Raw genomic sequence first — 21,553 nt, 5'->3', positions numbered from 1 at the left:
AAAAAAAAAAAAAAAGATAGTTTATCTATTAACACATTGGTGGATTAAGGGTTAGCTACCAACTTTTCAAGTCAATCTTTAATAAAATAGGACTAAAATCATAAGAATTTATATATGCTAGTTCAAGTTATATCTTCATATATATATATATATATATATAAGTACAAATACTATTTAAATCATGAGATCTCCAGATGATAATTTTTTTGATCTATTTGATTTCAATATTGATTTTGAAACTGCATATGCTATGATCGATGGCCCCAGTGTTACCACGCCGTCTACTACAGCTACCACATCAAATGGCCATATAATTCACAGGGTAGGCTTGTTTTCGCCTAATAGAACCTTCAACAATAATGATGATAATGATGACCATAACAATAATACTACATCAATAAATATAACAAACAAAAACCCTAATTCTAATGTTATTAACAATCCTAAAACTGCAGATGCCAAACCTGGTAGGAAATTACTGGATTCTCGATCTAAAACGATAATCGACGCAAATGCTTTGAATTCTAGCCCAAACAAGATATCTGGTAATGTTAACATCATCAATAATGGCGACAACGTAGACGAAGATAAATTATCATCTTTTTTTAGTACCATAACAAGTGATGAAGCATTTACTCAGAGCATAAAAAGTTTTTTTGAGGATATCAATGATGAAGAAGCAGAACAAGCGGATGATGATTATGATGATGATGATGATGATGATGATGATGATGATGATGGTGATGATGATGGTGATGATGATGGTGATGATGATGATGGTGATGATGATAATGATGATGATGGTGATGAGATAGAGTATACTCATGATAACTTTTCCGAAACACCCGATGAGGAGCTTAAAACTCATAAAATAAATGAAAGTGTTGATAGTCATAGTATGGATAAATTAAATCGTGAAACACATGCACTATTGGGCGAAACCAAAGACATTCTTTTTAATAATGATACCAACAATAATAATACAGCGTTTCAAGAAAATTTTAAAAAAAAAAAAGATGCTATATCACAGAAATCTTCAATTCCTTTGGAAATTGGTAATAAGTTACAATTTCCGCCACACACTCTATTGAGTGTTAATGAATCTAATGCAATCGAGACATTTTTAGATAGTTTAGTCTCTAATACCAGTATTAATAACAGTAAAAAAGATACTACAACAAAGGTAGAAAATACAGTGCACGAGACAATGAATTCTAGTAATGCTAGTGCCGCTAATAGTAAGCAAGAACAACCAACCACATCTGATATTTTGGTTGCCGATGTTAATAATACCGTTACAAAACCTCTGCGGATTAAGTTGGAATCGTTTACTGAACCGAATTCCCCCACAGCTATGTCGATAGAAGAATTGACTACCAAATACCGGAATATAGTAGCCAAATTAGAGGTACAAAAACATAAACATGTGATTTCAGAACAAAAAAGGAGGAAAACTATTAAAGAAGATTTTGAAATATTAAAGAGCTTAGTACGATATCCCAGAAACTATAATTATTATACAACTACTGCTGCTTTTACGAATAATAAAGTCATAAAATCTACGATGACTCAGTTAAATCAAGAAAACACAAAAAATAAAAAGAGGGTGCCGAAACATCAAATATTACAATATCTTATCCAGGATATTGAAAGAATTAAAATTGCCAATGATATACTAAGAGGTTTACTTGTTGATATAAAAGAAAAAAAACAATAACTTTTTGGCAAGTAATTTTTTTTTGTTTTGTTTTGTTTTAAAAAGAAAAACCTTATTCAAATATATATGTATATATATAATAATAATAATAATTTTATTAAGGCTTGAACTTTTGTTATTATTTTAATGACCGATCTTCAAATTAGGTTACATAAATATATGAAAAAAAAAGAAAAAGAAAGAGAAAAAAAAAAAAAAAAAAAAAAAAAAAAGTTGTATACGTATTTTGATAATATACATATACGTACACACATATAAATATATAAAAACATATTAAAAACATAAGGTACAACGTACACTATAAATCATAAATTCAATTCCTTCAATATATGCGTAGCCAATTTTTTATACATCCAAGTATTACCAGAAACTTTCTTAAAATGTATACCAGCTAAGCCGATAATCCGAACTTTAACAATATGGATTTCAAATTTCAAGGGTTGTTTCCCAAACTCTTCACTAGCTGTATTACTATTGTTACTAAAAATACCGTTAGATGCATCCCTCTTAATAGGAACTTTGTTATTATCATATTCGCCTTCCGTTTTTTGTTGCTGATCTCCTTGTTCTTCACTTACGCCTTCCTTGTTATTAATAATATGTGCCCTTGAAGTAGTTAACAAATCATCCATATTTTGTAATTGTGCTTGTTCATCAGCATCTAAGGATGCAGTGGACAATTCATCCGGTACATGTTGCGTATTAGTACGCAGAGTTGTATGTGGCTGAGGTAATGGTGATAAATAGTAATTATTATTAAAAGGTTTAGAAGATGATGCCTTTGGTGTGGTTGGTATGGTAGCTAATGTTCTTCCATTACTACTATTGTTATTGTTGCTATTATGATAATTGACGCTTGTACTTCTCTTGGCGGCGCCACTACTATTATCGGCATTATTGGTGGCAGTGTATTTTTCTATAAATGATGAATTAGCGCTGCCACCGCTATTATTATCATCAATAGTTATTATAGATGGTTTACGTTCCTCAGGCGATACCGTCATAAAGCTACCAACATTAGTATCATTTCCTGTTCCATTTAATGGCTGAATGGATTGTTCATGCACACAAATAAATCCACCCTTTACCTCTTTGAATTTAATATTTAATTTATTTAATGTTGTAATAATTTTATGTCTAACAATAGGTAACGGCTTGGAAGAGGTAGTTTGTACAGAAAAAAACCCTTTCAAAAATAGTGAGCGTGGATAATCAATGGATGGCATCGATCCTGGTGGAGCCTGTGATGCTTGTTGTAAAATTTGTGAATCAGTCAGTTCTTCGTTCAAGTCGTATTTATCGTTATCAAATTCAACTTTCTTTTGACCATTGGTTTGTAAATATCCATCATCAGCGTAATATCCGGTATTGTTATTATTGTTGTTGTTATTAGCTGCCGTAGTAGTAGAATTTGATAAGGTGTTGGCGTTGTTCGTATATGTGGACAATGATGAAAAAGCACCAGAACCACCGTTATACTTATTGGCATCAGCACTACTAGTCTTTACAGTATCCGAAGAACCAGTGTTATCACTTCCGTTATTGTTATTAACAGCAATATCTACAATTCTATTGTTAATGGTGTTTCCACCATACAGAGAAGCAGCAGGAACAGGAGGCCTAACAAAATTCAAACTTTCACGGCGTACGTGACCAACAGATTTAGCCCTAGCAGAAGGATGCATTTTCCTGCTCATAGGTGGTGATTGGTCGGTAGCTGCTGTGTTTTTAGGCAGCATTAAAGGTTTCAAAGTGTTAGTATCAGCGCCGTTTTCATAAGTATGATTAGTGCTTCCATTATTACTAATCATCTTATTAAATCTTTCCTTTAATTCCTGTTGTTTAACCATCAGATCAGCGTTTGGTGGTAATGCGGGTAAATTTCCTCCATTTTCATTTGTTTCTTGATCAATGGCCAAATTGCCATCATTGTTAGTATTAACAGTGTTGGGCTCATTCTTAACACTGGTTTCAACTACAGGCCTTGAAGTTACTGATGAACTACCATAAGAATGTATCCTCGAAGGTGGGACATATTCAGAAACAGTACGTTGATGTGATCTTCTCCATCTCATTGGTTGATAATCAGTACTAGAATTTGCATCTACAGAAGGCAACGGTTGAGAATTAGTAGCACTAGTTGCAGAAGTAGCTGCATTAGATGACTGTTGCTGCTGCTGCTGTTGTTGTTGATAACGTTTTTGTGAAAATCTTCTGAACAAGGAGCCAAACTTAGATTTTTCGGCACCATTGTTGTTATTAGATTCTTGTGTGACACCAGCATATTCCTGCGGAGACAGCAAAACATCAACGCCATTATTAATATTGTTGTTATTATTAATCTGGGCTTCCAAATCTGTTGTTTGTAAAGTGGGTGGCAGTATTGGGGATTGTTGTCTTGAAGAAGACATTACAGTATTTATGTTGTTAGAATTAAAATGATTATTAGTCGCGATAGAGGCCTTAGCGGTGCCGGTCTTAGTATTATTATTATTATTGTTATTACTATTATTATCATCAATGTCCATAACATTAACGGTGCTACCACTTGCAACCCCTGTATCCTTATCATTCACAATGGTATCATTGTTACGATCTTCGGCATTATTAGAACTACCACTTACATAGCGAATATCCGATGACTTTCTAATGTTTGTTGGCGACGGAATAGTGGAAGCATGGGCTTGCTCTGGAGCAGGTAAATTTGGTGGAAGCAAAATTGTAGGCTTAGAAACCACTGTTCCTGTAACTATAGGTGGTACTGTGTTTGTGGTATTGGTGTTTGTGACAAGATGTGGCGAGTGTTGTGGTAGGAATGAAGAAGATGTGATAATAGGTTGTCTTGGGGACTCTAATTGCTGCTGTTTTAGTATTGCGGCTTTTCTTCTTAATTTAGCTTGTTTACGTTTCATCATTTCGTCGACTAAATAGTAAATAGAAATTAATGGATGATATGCTCGAGAGGGATCATTTTCTATAAAATTTACAGTATTTACGGTAGTAGATCTTTGGCTTTCAATAGACACATCACTGTTATTATTTGATTGAAATGTGTTCTCATTTTTGCCACTACCTAATACACCGGAAAAATCAGAATTGACATTCTCCCTGTTAATCATCCAAAATTGTCTAGATAGTTCCATGTACTCTTGAGAATAAATCAAATTTTCCAAAGTCCTGATTGCATCAGGAACATCTTCAACCAATTCTAACCTACCCATTTCTTTAACAACAACAGGATTTATGTGACTTAGTGGTAACCTATGAGGCAAATAGCATGGGACAATAAAATCATAGTTCTTATTCATCCATTGGTGATTAACAACTTGTTTTAACGAGGCTCTTCTTGATGGATCCACAACCAACATTTTGGATAATAATGCAATAACTTCGATAGACAAATGATTTGGATATTCAACCTTTCCTTCCTTAATTTTTTGATGCAAAACATTGGCGTTTTCATCATCAAAAGGCACTTTACCGCACACCAAAACATATAAGACCACACCAAAGGACCAAACATCAACTTCTGGTCCTGTGTAGGGATGAGCCATCAATAATTCAGGCGCAGCAAAATATAGAGACCCACAAAAAGTATGCAATTTTTCCTTTTTATTATAGAAATTTGACAACCCAAAATCGATCAACTTAATTTCTCCAGACTGAGAAATCATAATATTTTCAATTTTTAAGTCTCTATGGACAATGTTGTTCATGTGCAAATATTCTAAAGCAGATGCGATACCCCTAGCAAACTTACGTGCATGTTTCTCCTTTAGCGAACCATGTTGAATAATATAATCTAACAACTGACCACCTTTGACATATTCAAATAACATATAAAAATGAGTGGTCATAGTGCACATTTCGAATAAACGGCAAATATGGGGGTGATATAAAATTTGGCCTAGACTAGCTTCTCTAATGGTTCTTTTATCTCTACTAATTTCCTTTTGTAATTTTTTCTCAAACTCTTGCTTTTCTTCCTTAGTAACTGGTGGTGGTAACTTTTCTTGCTTGTATAAAAAAGTTTTGGCTGCTCTAGTGACGATTTTGATTGCACAAACTTCATTAGTGTACCTATGCCTAGCCACTTTGACTTTGCCCATAGAACCTGAACCGATATTTTCCACAAAATCCCAGTCACCCAATGAAGTTCTGTGGAACTCTTTAGGCTGTTTACGGACCACACGAGGAGGCGTAGCCATAGTATTACTTTTACTGGTGCTATTACTAATAGGAGTATCTTGCTGTTGTTGTGGTGGTAAAGAAATAGGGGGCATCAACCCGCTATTGGTATTCTTGGTATTGGAAGTGATAGTTGTGGCGGGTGTATTAAGTATATTGTTGTTGTTGGGAGTTACTATTACCTGAGGGGTATTATGCTGCGATCTTGTATTGGAAGGAATACCGGAATTTTGGCCTAACATTCTTGGAGTAGCCGGCATTGCTGCGCTATTAGGGTTGTTATTTCTTTCAATATTATTGGCGTTTCCACCCATAGAGAATTTTGGGTTTATATGGTATTCCGGTAGTTCAGACATTTTCCTTTTTTTTTTTTTGTTTTTTCCTTTTCTTTTTCTTTTTCTTTTTCTTTTTCCTTTTTTATTTTTTTTTTTTTTTTTTTGGGTTCTATTTCCGTAGTTAAAATAAAATAAAAAAAAAGATATGTAACCTATACTCTTGTCTGTTTGTGACACTGATGTTCGTTATTCTAGTTGAGCTAAGTTTTAATATAAACTGTCTTTAAAAGACTTTTTACTGATGATAAACAAGACAATTGTTTGTAGGATGTATTTTAATTAGAAAACAAGATTTTAAAAACAAAAAAAAGTGAGAATGGGAATGGGAATGAAAAGGATAAACAGAGGTAAAAATCAAAAGGAAAATAAAAATATAATTATAAAAATGGCAACAAAGAGCAAAAAGAGAAAAAAAAAGAAGGGGAAAAAAAAAAGGAAAAAAGAAAAAAAAAAAGAAGAAAAAAAAAAAACAGCTAAAACGCCCCCGCTGCTACTGCATTTCTGATCAAATGGAAAAAAAAAAAAACAAAAAAAAAAACAAAAAAAATTAATTTATATTCTTGTCTTTTTTTAATCTGCGTTGTTTATTACATTTGGTTGGTGCTTCTCACAACCAGCGCAGGCACTCCATCACTACCCGTATAAAGGGGTGCAACTCGGGCAACTCGGACATCTCGGTCTTTTAGATTATCATTTCCACTTGTTTAGTTCCGTTTTGTGTACTATCCGAACAAGTTAAGGGTAGTTAACTCACTTATACTATCAAAAAATTATAAATGGTAATAATACTTGTTATTTTCATTTATTTTTTTATTTATTTATTTATTTATTTATTTATTTATTCTCTTTTCTTTTCTTTTCTTTTCTTTTCTTTTCCTTTCTTCCCCCCCCCCCAAAAAATAATTTTTCATCTATTCCCACTGCATTTTAGACAAACTCTAACGCCCAAATCAAAGCAAAACAACATAACATCTCAAATGGCAAAGAGATCCAACATCAAAAGATCCAGTCCTGCACCCAGTCCTGCATCTACCCCCGTTCCCGTTGCTATCCCCGATTATTATACACTAGTTGCACCTGAAATATCAGCACAATTGATAAAGTATATAACCAATAATAATAGTGATGATCCCAACTTTTTATGGCTAGGAGAAGTGTTAAGTAAAGAAGAAACTCAAGTTAATTCTGCCTTAATTAAATCTTTGATTATCACCTTTGAATACCAATATGTTGTGTCTTGGCTCTATTATACCACTGCTAACTCATTTTTTATCAAAAATAGAAAATCTAAACCATTCCTTACATTAAATTGGTCGGTGACTTCAAACGGTAACAATAATACTGACAATAATGGCACACGTTTTTGTGAGTTATTACTACTACATGAAATATCGGTATCAAATCAAGATAATAATACTAATACTGATGGTAACAACATTAAAACCACAATCTTTGATTCCATTGTATTAGAAATTTTAAAAGTCTATTGTAATGATAAACAAACAAAATTGGATGAGATCGATGAGATTTTAAGTTTGAAAGAGGGCACATGGGACGCTACTTTAAATCTTGTTACCAAATTTCAGGTATTATATAAAATGATCAAACATATTGAAAGGAAGAATATGGTTTTCAAAAACCATTTAAATAATAATTTGGACTTATGGTACTTCCCTACCTATGAGGTTGAGACAGATGTCAATGGTGTTACTAAGAGAGATGGGAAAGATAAAAGCATGGGCAATAACATAAGGAAGAAATATATGATTTTACCTGGTGGTAAGATAATCGAGCTAGTAATTAATTACACCCAAGACTTAACTATGCCATTAAATCTAAAAAATTGTATAACAGTTGATGATAACGGTGTTGATATTGCTGTTAATTATAGTAGGAACTTGTATGATAAAATAGATAAGTATCAAAATGGAATAGACGTTAAACATAATGTATTAGCTTATGATTTTGATTCATTTATGAAGTTTAATACTGAGGTAGTCCAGTTATATACTATTGGATCAGATCAGGAAGAATTAAATCAATTAGGTGAGTTTTATGTTAATGAACTTAAATTTTTTCATAGTAAGTTAAGACAACAAAAAAAAGATTTTTTATCATCGTCAATTTTACACGGCACTAGAAGGAGTTCAAGATTGATACGTCTAGAGGAAGAACAAAACAAAAACAGAATTATTGGTATTTGGGATCTAAAACTAGCGCAACGTGAAAAATATATGAAAGCTAGGAACAGAGCATTGAATAAATTTTTAAAAACCAATTTTAAGGATATTTTATTGGAAGATTTGAGAAAGTCCTTTGCCAGTGATTATGAATCTGCCGCTAGGCTAACTATTTCCACTGCGGCAACTGATAGCAACCTGAATGATAGGGAAATCGGCGAATTTGATGATGCGGTCATCAAAACAGGTGAAAACTTTAGTAAGCCAATATTTCCAGTCATTGCTGATGACACCAATGCAGACGAAATCAAAAATGATCTAAGTAAAAAATGTTTGGAGTTACCATCCAAGTACCTAATTTCTAAGGAACATATTAAACACTTGCATGATAACAATATTTTATTAGGGTGTTATGATGAATATTTAAGAAATGAAGATAATGACACCACTTGGTTTTATAATTGTATTTCTGCTCCAAATGAATTAAAAGTGTTCAGCGGTCGGAGTGATGGTTTGCAAAAAATTGATGTTTACGGAGAGATTATATGTTGTGATAAGTGTCATCGTTGGATGTCTTGGAAAGGTGTACTTGAAAAAATGTTTAATAAAAGGGAGGGCGGTGAAAATATCGATACTACTATTATTGATTTATATCTTGATGCTTACAACCTTGATAGCCTGGACAGGTTACAGAAACAAATGTATAAGGATAAGATTGTTGATATGGGACCATCTCCAGAGGAAACTCAAGAAAAGCAAAGGGCAGATGATCCTACGATCACAGAAACAAATATTACCGATGCTGATAAGGATATTATACTAAATGCTAATTATAACAGTAATCTGTTACATGATTTAGATCCAAGCCTAATTATTCCGAGTTCTTCAAGAAGGGGGAAGAGGGGGTTAGAGGAAGATTCTAGCCATAATACAAAGAAAGGTAAGTATAATGAAGATAGTGATAATGAAGAAAATAGGAATAACGGCATTACTGCCAAAGATGATGATGCTGAAATAGATGCTGAATTTCCCATCTATCAAACTGGCAATAGGCCTTTGGAAAAGTTAAAAAACACTAATGGCTTTAGAAATTCTCTATTTATTTGTTTATTTTGTTTGGATGATATAGAGGCACAATGTAGGGATATTTTTATTAATACCGAATTGGTTACTTTAAGAGGAAGGGAAAGGAAGAAGCAAGAGGATCAGGTAAAGAGATTAAAAGCCAAATTAAAAAGGGATTTAGAGAAAAAGAGGAATGATTATGAAAATATGCCAGGACAAGAACATGAATAGGATGGTAATACTATAAAAACGTTTCGAGGAAATTTATATAATGATTATAGTAACCACTGGACCGATTGAACTTGGACTTTTAACGATTCAATAGATTTAGTGTTATATGAAGAATTAACTGCTGTCGAAAAAGAGTTATTTATAGTAAAAAAAAATTTTTTTTCTTTTTCTTTTTTTTTTTTTTTTTCTTTTTCTTTTTCTTTTTTTTCTTTCCTTCTTGAAAATAGAACACCGTTGATGGTTTTTTTGTTGAGAATAATATTTGTAACGTCCAATTTGGGATATAATTAGTTTGCTTTTTGCCAAAAGGAAAAGACAAAATTATTATTAAGAATCCGTCGGAGACCCCATTGGTAATGTCCGTAACGGCGCTGTTATATGCGGTAGATGATATTTTGGCTTGGTTTTGTTTGGTTTATTTTATCATCGTCGGCAATGTTACAATAATTAAAATAGTACATTTCAATGGCACTGCGATTGGTTGTATTTCTTTTTTAAGTAATAAACGTAATGTTACGCGGTGTTTTTCTTGTATTTTGCTATCCCCGTTTTATATTTTTTTATCTATTTTTTTATTCGAGGTGAGAATTCTTCGCTTTTCCACTCTTAGTTTTCCCACTCTTCCCTTTCTTACCCGCCACATCTTATCTTTTTTTTGCAATTTGTTTTCTTTTCCACTTCAAAATTAAAAATTATGACAAAAAAGCGCGGTAAATTTTTCTTTTTTCCTTAAACGGCACCAAGATAGATTTTTATGTGACAGTTTGCTTTCTTTTTAAAATCTAACTCCTTTCTTTCTAATCCTTCTTCCTCCCCCTCCTTTTTTTTTTTCTTTTTCTTTTTCTTTTTCTTTTTCTTTCTCTCTTCATCATCATCATCATCATCAATCGTTTCATCTTTATAAAATCTTAAATCCAGTTTTTCTTCTCTTTCTTCTCAACTCTTATAGTCAATAATTTGATCATCTCAAAAATATAATATCACTTGCGTATACTATTTTTATCTAACCTAGGGAGGGAAAGATTAAAACAAAAATAAATTTAGTTAATATCTAAGAGGACACAACACAGATATTGAAAAAGAAAAGAAAAAAAAAAAAAAAAAAAAAAAAAAAAAGGGAATGGGTTTATTTATAAATTATCCAGATCATATAATGATAAATATCCCAAAAATTAACAACAATAACATCAATCACATAAAGATAAAGAGCAGAAATACCAATATATATAGTGGTTCAAGTACTAGCAATAGTAATAAAAATAGATCACTATCTATTCTAGATCAACAGCATACTAAAAGTGAAGATCTGACAACAGAGGCTACATTCAATAACAATGGAAGAAGAAGAAGATCCTCCTCTTTGAATATTCTATCTAAGGATTTAATAAAACTAAGAAAAAATTCCTCTTTTATCAGTACTACAAGGAAAGTAGATCATCTTAAAAAGTCTTCACCATATTTTTGCAAGGATGTAGGTAAAAGCACAAAATTAAATGGATATTACGATGACGAACAATATGAATCGGAAGAATCGGAGGATTACGATGATGAATATTTTGACGACCATTATTTTTATAACAATAGTTATGATAACGGTACAGTGTGTCCATCTATCTATTCAAGTTACGGTGATGAAAATGAAGAAGACGACCATAATTTAAGTTTGGAATTTGGCAATGTTTCCAAGATACGGTCTGGGACTAATATTGACAATAGCAATACTAGTTTAAGTAACAAAACACCTAAAATTGGGGGGAAGAGAGGAGGAGGAGGAGGAGGAGGAGGAAGAAGAAGTGGAAGAAGAAGAAGAAGAAGAAGCACTTCTGATAGTATGGATACCGCTTGTACTAGCTGTATTCAATCTTTGACACCTTCTTTGAGTTCCATACTTTTATCCCAAAAACAAAATTATAGATATAAACAAAAAAATGGTAATAATGATAGTGATGTCGCTATTACTAGTTTCTGTGGTATGACAGATATTACCACTTCAAAATCATTAAATGGACCTAAAAGAGCTGTATCCACTTGTACAAGTGATTGCAGTACTAATAGTTTGAGGAGAGTTAAATCCCAAATAAGTATAGTTCAAGATATAAACGCACATCCTTTACTCGCCCTACCTTTACCAACCTGCTCAAAAAGAGTGTTACCATCAGCGGAAAAGATTGCTATTAATGACCCCTTATTAGCACAAGAGTCCCAAAAACACGATTCGCTTGATTGTAATACTGATGGTAGTAACAATTTTAATTCTGCTGGTAGTCATTGTAACGTACCAGATTTAAAGGTCTATAATATGGAAGACCTAGATTTGCATACTGAACTTGATGCCAATGATATAATACAGTTTTATGATCCTATTATTACTATAAGGTCACCCGTTAAGAATGGAAAAAATAGTAATAAACATGGTGTTACTATTGGCACCGCTGCTATTAGTACTGCTGCTCCTATACATGTAAGTACTAGTGGTAAGAGGTACATTGAATTAAAATTAACTGATACTGCTAATTCTGATACGAAAATAGGTAGAGTTATGGATGCGTTAGAGGAAAATAATGACAACGAAGTAAGGGTAGCTCCGCTGTCGCTATCATCTAATAACGGCAACAGCGCTAATAATACTAAACAAAAACATTGTGATCAGCCGCAACAGAGACATCAGTCTTTATCACCCCATTTTATGAAATTGTATGCTATCGAACAATATTGTAAAAGTAATAATATCATTCCAGATTTGACAGTTGATGAAACATTATTATCGCAATTGTCAACAGATGAAATTAAACAGTTGGATATACCTTTGCCTGCAGAGACTAAAACAACTGAAAATGATGAGCAATATACTGGTTTAATTAAACTGTCTTTGATTACTAGAAAAAAGCTGTGGTGCGATATGATTAAAAATAATAGACAGGATATGTTTGGTGGTAGCAATTTGCCTTGGAATAAAGAATTTGTATATCTTGATAATGGAGATATTTCTAATACCAATATTGGTGACAAAAATAGTACTACCATGGTAAGATTAAAGTCCAACATACTACCATGGCACCAACCAGTTTATACGGCCCCTACCAATCCTACTGGTGTCAATAGTAATGCCCATTGTAATGATACTCAATGTATAAATTTCTGTATTTCCCCTACTGCTGCCGGTGTTGATAACAACAAAAATAATAGTGGTAATAGTGTGTGTACCTGTATGATAAAACCCTGTGGTAGGTTAAGTAAGGGTAAAATACAATATGTTGTTAAAGGATGGTGTGATAAAAGGTTTGTATCATAATACTACAACTTTGATTTACATGTATAGAAATGTGTTAAATGGCCGTTGGATAATGGTCTGTGAATATTAATATATATGTGTGTGTATTGCATGTATCTTTTGCCAAATACATCTTGTAATATCGGTATGTAACTATATTTTCAATAGTCATCGAAACTTGACATTCCTTTTTTTTTTTTTTTTCTTTTTTTAATGAAAAATATTATTATTATTTTGAAAAATAGCTACATACTTTTAGCTGTCGTGAGATAGTAGTATTGATAGTACTTGTAAAAAATCACGTGGTGTTATATTTAGGGAATAGGAAAGAAGAAGAAAATAATAAGATGGTATATTAGTTAAGTTTGGTTTTATTAAGCAAAAACCAATGGAAAGAGATAAAAAGAAAGAGGGCCATCTTATTATGATTGTTATTATGAATGTAAGGTAAAAGAATTTGCATTTGAAATAGATCTTATGATACTTGTTTTATACAGATTGAAAAGAGTAATAGTTATTTAAAATTAAAAAGATAGTCGGGGCTAAAAACATATCTTGATTTAAAGTTTAATGAAATGTTTATGTGTATTATTTTGTATAGTATATAAACATTTTCTTTTTTCTTTTTTTTTTTTTTTTTTTTTTTTTTACATAATTTGTTTAACTCCGTATTTATCGGATTTATAAGCTGTTTTTTTTTTTTCATAGATAAAGAAAACTTCTTTAAAAAGAAAAAAAAAAATATACACAGTTTTTGATTTTAAATGCATAAAATAAAAAATTGTGTTAATCAAGCTAAAAACCCCCAGCAGGATAGCTGGCAATGAGAAATGGTGAAGGACTTATGAATAATTTTTGTAACATTTGCTATCATTAACTTTTATAAAAATGTATTAATAAGCAATGTACAATAGTTCTCAATTGTGGTGGGGTTTTTTTCTTTCTTTCTTTCTTTCTTTTCTTCTTTTTTTTTTGTAAATAACCTTAGGAACAAAACTATTTATTTCTTTTTCTATCCTTTCTTTGTACTTCATTTCCTTTCCATCGTGGCTTATTAACATTATCCCAGCAATTCTATCAAAAAATTAAATCAAATACCTACATAAATACAGATATAATCTCTATTCTATTACTATTCATTATCAATTTATATACATATATATATATATTTATATCAAAACAGAGGGAAGGAGCACCATGAAATTCACAAAGAGTAGACTAATTGCATTTACCCCAGGTAAAATCCGTTCAGTAGCAGTGATCGGTGCGGGACCAGTAGGTTCCGGTTTAACTAAAGCTTTAATTAACGAAAACCATTTTGATAAAATTGATGTTTTCGAAAAAAGATCCAGATTTGGTGGGTTGTGGAACTATACTAAGCCAATAACTTTACAAAACATTAGTAACGATACATCAATTCCATGTGTTCCATGTGAAAATCCAGCAATAAGAATTAAACCACAAATGTTACCTAATGGTGAAAAGATTTTTGGTACCGCGGTTTATAAATATTTAGACACCAATGTTCCAAAGCAACTAATGGAATATCATAACTTCCCTTTTAAAGATGGCACTCCGTTGTTCCCTATACGTGATCAAGTTTTACAATATCTAACGTCTTATGCCAAACCAATTCAAAAATATGTCCAATTCAACACTGAGGTCAGTCAGGTTCATTATAACGATGCTAATAATAAGTATATAGTTAAAGTTGGAAAATTGGGTATTGACGGCGATGTTGAGTCACATCACAAAAACCTAGAAACTGCTGGTGAATACGATGCTGTGGCCATTGCTACAGGGTTCTATGATTTACCTTACATTCCAACCAAACCGGGATTAGATAAGTGGTATGCTGCACATCCAAGTTCTATTTCTCATGCCAAGGATTTTGATTGTCCCGAGCAATATGAACATTTAAAGGGGGAAATTGTTGTTGTTGGAAATAGTGCTAGCGGATCCGATTTAGCTTTTGAATTGGCTGTTCACTTGAAAAAGCCCATTTATAAAAGTAAGAGAAGTGAAAATATATTACCTGCTGGCAAAAGTGAGTATATTAAAGAGGTTGGTGATATAGCTGGTATGGATCCATCAACTAAAACTATTATATTTACTGATGGAACTAAACTAAGTAATGTTGAAAAAATTATTTTCTGCACAGGTTATTTGAAATCATTGCCATTTCTACCTAAACAACAGGACATTAAAGATCCCACCGCACAAGTAGGTGATACAATATTATCACAGTTAATCACCAATGGTGGCATGGTCCATAACTTATTTAATCATATTGTACCAATTAATTTACCATCGTTTGGTATTATTGGATTGCCTAAATACGTTTTGCCAACCAGGTTAAGTGAAACACAAGGTGCTTGGCTAGCTAGAATTTGGAGTGGGAGAATCCAATTGCCTGATTTGAAAAAGAGACAAGCGTATCATGATTGGTTTGCTTACGAAAATGGCTTAGGTGGTAAATTTCATGACTTGGTTTTTCCACGTGACATCCAATACTCACAAAGACTGAATAAGGAAATCAAGGCAGCTGGTAATGGTGGCTATTTTGGTGTTGAATGGAGTCCTGAACAAATCAGACTAAGAGCTAGTATCAAACCATTGAAAGAGGCCTATTTGGAAAAGTTGAAGGTTGAAGGTAAAAGAGCTCTAAGCATTGATGAATTGATAGCGGGTGGATACTTTAAATGGCCTGAAGATGCTATATCTGTTGTTCAAGTTCCTAATTTTGCACCATGAATGTTTTTTTTTTTGGAAAATTAACCAAAGTTTTTCAGTAAAAGATTCCCATTGATATTATTTTTTACCGGTGAGTTTCCGGGTACGGATATTTGTTACCCTGACTTTGTATCTATAGATAATATATTATGTTTTTTTTTTTTGTGTGTGTGTGTTTATGTAAATTGCACGTGCTTTTCTAAGTATTTTCTTTTCCCTTTTCCGAATTCACCACAAACTATAAAAATATTTTTCTTAATTTATGCGTTGAAATTGGCAATGTCAATGTCACTATTTAATTCAACTTGCTTTGATTTCTTTCCCTTAAGCTTTCTCTCTTCTTCCCCCTTTTTATCTCAAGAAGAAGAAAAAAAAAAAAAAAAAAAGAAATAGGTTGTCATCTACTATATTCTTTATTCTGAAATACAACAACAACATCAGATAGAATGTCAACAAAATCGAACTACAAATATCACTATAAAATAACATATCTTTGTTCTGTGAAGAGATTGCCCTCAGCTTCAAACGAAAATAATGAAGCATACCAAATACTAGGTGAATATTTTAATGATAACTCTCAGGATACCACAAATTACGGGTCTATTGCCATTGATAAATCCATTAATATACAATTATTGCGTAAAATACTAATTGAGCAAATTGAATATCCGTCTAATAATGCTGAAGGTCTAAAAGGGAGAAGACAAAGTCATTGTGCGTATCAAACACTAGAGGATTATATCGATGGATACAAGTTTTTCCTTTTATGCAATTACGATAATTCACAATTTTATGTTGTTGTAATTAGTAATAGAACACCTAAAAGTTTAGCTATCAGGTTACTGCAGTATTTAGAAGAGCATGATCCCTCCGTTACTGGTTCCACCATTACGGATATAAATAATCGTTTAAAAGAAATCGTAATTACTGTTCAAAATGATTTTAATAAAGAAGTTGAAGATAAGCTTGATATTAATGTGGATTTGGAAAGAGATTTGCAGGATGTTATTAAAATTATGAATGATAATATTGATAAAGTACTATTAAGAAATGATAAAATGGACTCTTTGGTTAATAAGACGCATCAATTAAATAACAGTGGTGTCAAATTTCGACGTCGTGCTATTCAATTGAAAAGAAAGATGTGGTTTCAAAAAGTTAAATTTAAAGCTGTTATCAGCATAATACTGATTTCGTTGATTGGAGGAGTCATTTTGTTCCTAAGCGGGAAATAATGTGATTCTGTAACTCACCATTTGTTTAGTAATGACATTGGAATATAGATGAAAATCGGGCCTTAACGTTTATACGTTCTTCCTTTTTGTTTAGTTCATTTTCTTGTTTAAAAAAAAAAAAAAAAAAAAAAAAAACTTTGATAAGTAGTTGAATTATAATGATGTCTATGGTGAGCAAGAAAAAATTTATTTTTTATTTTTATTTATTTAATTGTTATATGATACAGAAGCTACCTTCTTATGATAATCTAGGTTTTTTGGAGCTATCGCTACTATTGCCATCTTCCTCATGATTTTCATCTATATCATTAGATTTTCTTTCTTTTTCATTTTGTTCCTCTGCCTCCTTTTCTCCCTCTTCCTCTTTTTCTTCCCCTTCCTCCTTTTCTCCCTCTTCCTCCTCTCCATTGTTACCAACAGTTTCCTTTTCTTTTTGTTTTAGCAATTTCTTATCATTAACAGTTTCGTTATATTTATCCAATAGTTCATCACATATGTCAACAAATCCCCCACCAAATCCTATTTCTTCTAGAGCAGACCTAATATCATCCGCTGAAATTGATTTTTTATTTTTATTAAGAGCAAAAGCTCGAGCATGTATAAGTAAATAATTGACAAAAACAGTAGCACTACGTTGTAGTGCCAATGTGCTATCTTTGCTCATAATTAACTTTCGAGGAGCATCATCGTCATGTGCATCTTCCTGGCCTTGAATAGCGGTCTCTTTCTTCATATACTTCTTGGCTAATGATACTATGGTTGCTTTGGGAAATAATAAATCATTTATGGAGATTTGTTGTTGTTCTTTAGCATATGATTTTTGTGGATAATTGCCAGAAGAATCTTTTCTCCAACCTTTTGGCGGCATTGTTGTAATTAATATATAGGTTTGTTTAGATATCTTATATGTGCATATGTGTACTCTGCTATTAACTAGCAAGTATTAAAAAAAAAAAAAAAAAAAAAAAAAAAAAAAAAAAAAAAAAAAAATTAAACGGAAATAACACAGAATAGTACCTTGGAACTGTATATTAGTTTGAGTTGTAGTATAAGTTTTAGTTTTGTAAAACGATATTCCTTTTAAATGCTGTGCGTTGCTTGACTGATAGCCCTACGGAAATTTAAAAATATATATATATATTTTTTTTTTTTTTTTTTTTTTTTTTCATTCTATTTTGTTGTTTATCCTCTTTTTTTAATATATTTGGTTACAATTATATAATAAATATTCATCTCTTATCATTAATTTTATTTGTTCTGTTTATACAACATTTTTGAATTACATTAACTTTAGTTTAAGAAACTTCTGTGAAAGATAGAACTACTATAATGGGCTAGTCTATTGAGATGTACAGTTGATATATCTGCATCAATGGTTTAGTGGTAAAATCTCAGTTTCCCATACTGAGGCCCCGGGTTCGATTCCCGGTTGACGCATATTATTATTATATAAATATATTTTTTGTTCTTCAGAAAATCTTTTTTATATCGAAGATGGAAATAATTTGAAATGTTTATTTTTGAGATTTTATTTTTGAAATGTTTATTTTTTGTCGTTGACATCCCAGCTAAAAAATGCATTTTAAAACATAAATAAACTTTGCTTGTTATCACTGGATACGAAGCATAATCAATGATAAATAAACTGCAAAACTATTTTCTTTTCTTTTCTTTTCTTTTCTTTTCTTTTTTCATTTTCAACTTTTCCTCTTTTCTCATTCTCTTCTTTTGGCATCAAATAAGTGAATAAAATAACTACTACAATAATATATGACTTTATTCAAATCATCCTTGAAATTTATCATAAAATCAAAATATATTGTAAAAAATAGAAATTCGTTATTATCATCGTCATCACTAGTATATTCTCTACAAAAAAACACCAATACTAACTCATTACATTGCAACTATTACAACAATATTAGTTCCACAACTATGCCATCTAACGATATTGCTCCTGCTATTAACGAAACACAACCATCTTTTAATCTGGATGATTATAAAATTATTGTTGAGGGATCTACTTCAATTTTAACACCTAAATCTGAAGCTGACGTTTTCTATAATCCTGTCCAACAATTCAATCGAGATTTAAGTGTTACCTGTATTAAAGCATGGGCTAACTTGTATTTGAACCCAAAACAAGAAGGGAAAGAAGATATTGAGGAACCTGAGTTGAAAAAAATCAAAATAGAAGAGAAAGAGTATATCAAAAAATTTACGATTTTGGAAGCATTGAGCGCTACCGGGTTGCGTGCCATTAGATATTCTAAAGAAATCCCTAATATTTCTAAAATTGTAGCTAATGATTTATTACCAGCAGCTGTGGACACAATCAAAAGAAATATTGAATATAACAAAGCTTCAACGAATGTTATTCCTAATTTGGCCAACTGTAATGCGGTTATGTATACCAAAGAATTTGATTGTATTGATTTAGATCCATATGGCACAGTGGCTCCGTTTATCGATGCAGCTATTCAATCTATTAAAAATGGTGGGTTACTATTGGTTACGTGTACTGATTTGCAAGTATTAGCTGGACAAACCTATCCTGAAAAATGTTTTGCTTTATACGGTGGATCCAATTTGATGGGACATGATGCCACTCATGAAAGCGCATTGAGATTGGTGTTGGGATTAATTAAAACAACAGCAGCCAAGTACGGGAAATATGTTGAACCTTTACTAAGTTTGAGTATTGATTTTTATGTAAGAGTATTTGTTAGAGTTCATAACAAACCAATTAAAGTCAAGGATAATATGAGCGAGCAAATGATTGGATACATGTGTCATGATTGCGATAGTATTGTCAACCAATATTTAGGTAAAAGAGAGGAACGCACCAGTAAAAAGGGGAAACCCTATATAAAATATGGACTGAGTAAAGCGCCAACAAGTAGTACTGAATGTAAAGTGTGTAAAAGTGGAGTGCAACATTTAGTTGGTCCAATGTATGGTGGTGCCATTCACAATAAGGATTTCATTAAGGAAGTTTTAAGAATCAATAAAGAGGAACATGAAGATAACATTTATAAAACAAGAAAAAGAATTGAAGGCATGTTAACTTTAGCTTATAACGAATTACCTGATACTCCATTTTATTTTTCTCCAAGCAAGCTATCATCCATTTTAAAGATTTCAGTACCAAGCTTAAAGTATATTGTTGCCGGATTAGGAAGTTTAGGCTATGAATGTTCTTTGTCACATGCACAACCATCTGTTTTAAAAACTAACGCGGATTGGAACACTATTTGGTATGTTATGAAAGAATATGTTAGAATGAAGGAACCTAATTATAAAGTGGAAAAATTGAATGAGAACGCTACAGGTTATAGAATTATGACTAATGAGGATATTAAATTAAATGATAGCACTAAAAGCATTAGTTTTGAACCCAATGATATGAGTTATAAAATAGAAAAGCTAAGAAAATTGAAAATGGTTAGATATCAAGAAAACCCAACTAGAAATTGGGGACCAAAGGCTAAACCCAATTAATATTCAAAATTAAAAGATGACAAAGTAGTTAATGTTTTATAATAGTGTACTAAGAATATAATTCAAGGGGAAATAAAAGACAACAGACGTTTAATGATTAGAGTGTTTCTTCAAGAGACTTTTTATTCTTTTTATTTTATTTTATTTTATTTTATTCTTTTCTCTATTCAGGTCACCAAAAATGGGATTAAAGATAACATTTCCACTATTCATTATAACGACTTTTGAAGTTGGGGAAGCAAAAGAAAGGGAAAGTAAAAGAAAATATTCATTAGTATATAAAGCGTTATAAATCATCATTACATAAAATACAACAACATCTCATAACTACAGTTAATCATTACACGTAGCATACTTTTATAGCCGCCTAGGAAAAAAGTGAGCGCGTAAACAAAGCAAAAAAAAAGAAGAGATTTTAAAAATGTGAGGAAATCAAAAGGAATAAAGAAAAACGACTTAATGACAAAGGAATGGAATATGGAAAACAAAACAAAACAGAATATAAACTTTACTAAAGTTTTTTTTCTTTTCTTTTTCTTTTCTTTTTAAAACTGTGCTACTTCACTTCCAGCTTTCATTAATGTTTATGATAAACGGATCTGATAGCAAATGGCCAGCCTAGCACAGCAGCCAAAAAGCCACATACACCCAAGACATTGACAGCATTTCTCTTAATTTCTTTAGTGGCAAAAGATTGACCAGCTCTTCTAGTTGCCTGGAAAGAAGCGGCACGAGCAGCAGATAATCTTAAAACTTGAGTAGTAAACATTTTTAATAGGTGTATTATTTGTATATATTGAATTAGTTGTTTATGAATTGTTTTCTTTTTTTTTGTTAGAATGGAAAGAGGAAAAGGAAATGGATAAAGTTTAAGAGATTAAATATTCAACTTCTTTCCTTTTCTTTTTTTAAGTTCTTTATATATTAACTAATAAATTAGTTTTTTTTTTATTTTTAATTTCTATTTTTTTTTTTTAAAAGATTAAAAGTGGGGAGTGTTATAAGGAATGGTTATTTGATTAGATGGTGTGATTGTACAAAGTCTTTAGATTGACTAGCGTAAGATTAAAGAAAGAAAAAAAAAGAGCAGTTAAAAA

At 31.7% G+C, this 21,553-nt stretch overlaps 9 protein-coding genes and 1 non-coding gene across 10 annotated transcripts; 7 read left to right on the top strand and 3 right to left on the bottom strand.

Annotated features, from left to right (window-relative positions):
* Positions 1 to 181: 181 nt before the first annotated feature.
* INO2 (Ino2p) lies at positions 182 to 1,717 on the top strand (the record flags this gene model as incomplete). Its single annotated transcript, XM_046080532.1, has 1 exon — positions 182 to 1,717. The coding sequence occupies one exon, from the start codon at positions 182 to 184 to the stop codon at positions 1,715 to 1,717; it is 1,536 nt and encodes a 511-aa protein (XP_045935866.1).
* A 305-nt stretch (positions 1,718 to 2,022) lies between these two features.
* Positions 2,023 to 6,219, bottom strand: KIN2 (serine/threonine protein kinase KIN2; the record flags this gene model as incomplete). The annotated part of the gene is made up of 1 exon (XM_046080531.1): positions 2,023 to 6,219. The coding sequence occupies one exon, from the start codon at positions 6,217 to 6,219 to the stop codon at positions 2,023 to 2,025; it is 4,197 nt and encodes a 1,398-aa protein (XP_045935865.1).
* A 998-nt stretch (positions 6,220 to 7,217) lies between these two features.
* Positions 7,218 to 9,716, top strand: IOC2 (Ioc2p; the record flags this gene model as incomplete). The annotated part of the gene is made up of 1 exon (XM_046080530.1): positions 7,218 to 9,716. One exon carries the CDS (start codon positions 7,218 to 7,220, stop codon positions 9,714 to 9,716), a length of 2,499 nt encoding a protein of 832 aa, XP_045935864.1.
* Positions 9,717 to 10,869: 1,153 nt separating this feature from the next.
* GIS3 (Gis3p) lies at positions 10,870 to 13,008 on the top strand (the record flags this gene model as incomplete). The annotated part of the gene is made up of 1 exon (XM_046080529.1): positions 10,870 to 13,008. The coding sequence occupies one exon, from the start codon at positions 10,870 to 10,872 to the stop codon at positions 13,006 to 13,008; it is 2,139 nt and encodes a 712-aa protein (XP_045935863.1).
* A 1,176-nt stretch (positions 13,009 to 14,184) lies between these two features.
* On the top strand, positions 14,185 to 15,741 carry SCDLUD_001714 (uncharacterized protein; the record flags this gene model as incomplete). Its single annotated transcript, XM_046080528.1, has 1 exon — positions 14,185 to 15,741. One exon carries the CDS (start codon positions 14,185 to 14,187, stop codon positions 15,739 to 15,741), a length of 1,557 nt encoding a protein of 518 aa, XP_045935862.1.
* Positions 15,742 to 16,166: 425 nt separating this feature from the next.
* On the top strand, positions 16,167 to 16,955 carry NYV1 (Nyv1p; the record flags this gene model as incomplete). The annotated part of the gene is made up of 1 exon (XM_046080527.1): positions 16,167 to 16,955. One exon carries the CDS (start codon positions 16,167 to 16,169, stop codon positions 16,953 to 16,955), a length of 789 nt encoding a protein of 262 aa, XP_045935861.1.
* A 238-nt stretch (positions 16,956 to 17,193) lies between these two features.
* On the bottom strand, positions 17,194 to 17,823 carry DPB4 (DNA polymerase epsilon noncatalytic subunit; the record flags this gene model as incomplete). Its single annotated transcript, XM_046080526.1, has 1 exon — positions 17,194 to 17,823. The coding sequence occupies one exon, from the start codon at positions 17,821 to 17,823 to the stop codon at positions 17,194 to 17,196; it is 630 nt and encodes a 209-aa protein (XP_045935860.1).
* A 498-nt stretch (positions 17,824 to 18,321) lies between these two features.
* SCDLUD_001711 lies at positions 18,322 to 18,392 on the top strand. The gene has a single exon. It is a non-coding gene; the product is annotated as a tRNA-Gly (tRNA).
* A 498-nt stretch (positions 18,393 to 18,890) lies between these two features.
* TRM1 (tRNA (guanine26-N2)-dimethyltransferase) lies at positions 18,891 to 20,456 on the top strand (the record flags this gene model as incomplete). Its single annotated transcript, XM_046080525.1, has 1 exon — positions 18,891 to 20,456. One exon carries the CDS (start codon positions 18,891 to 18,893, stop codon positions 20,454 to 20,456), a length of 1,566 nt encoding a protein of 521 aa, XP_045935859.1.
* A 577-nt stretch (positions 20,457 to 21,033) lies between these two features.
* Positions 21,034 to 21,225, bottom strand: SCDLUD_001709 (uncharacterized protein; the record flags this gene model as incomplete). The annotated part of the gene is made up of 1 exon (XM_046076938.1): positions 21,034 to 21,225. One exon carries the CDS (start codon positions 21,223 to 21,225, stop codon positions 21,034 to 21,036), a length of 192 nt encoding a protein of 63 aa, XP_045935858.1.
* Between the last annotated feature and the right edge of the window lie 328 nt (positions 21,226 to 21,553).

The sequence above is a fragment of the Saccharomycodes ludwigii genome, chromosome II, assembly GCF_020623625.1.
Source record: "Saccharomycodes ludwigii strain NBRC 1722 chromosome II, whole genome shotgun sequence".
NCBI classification, from domain to species: domain Eukaryota; kingdom Fungi; phylum Ascomycota; class Saccharomycetes; order Saccharomycodales; family Saccharomycodaceae; genus Saccharomycodes; species Saccharomycodes ludwigii.
The sequence above is the reverse complement of the archived record's forward strand: the minus strand, read 5'-3'. Positions and strand labels throughout refer to the sequence as shown.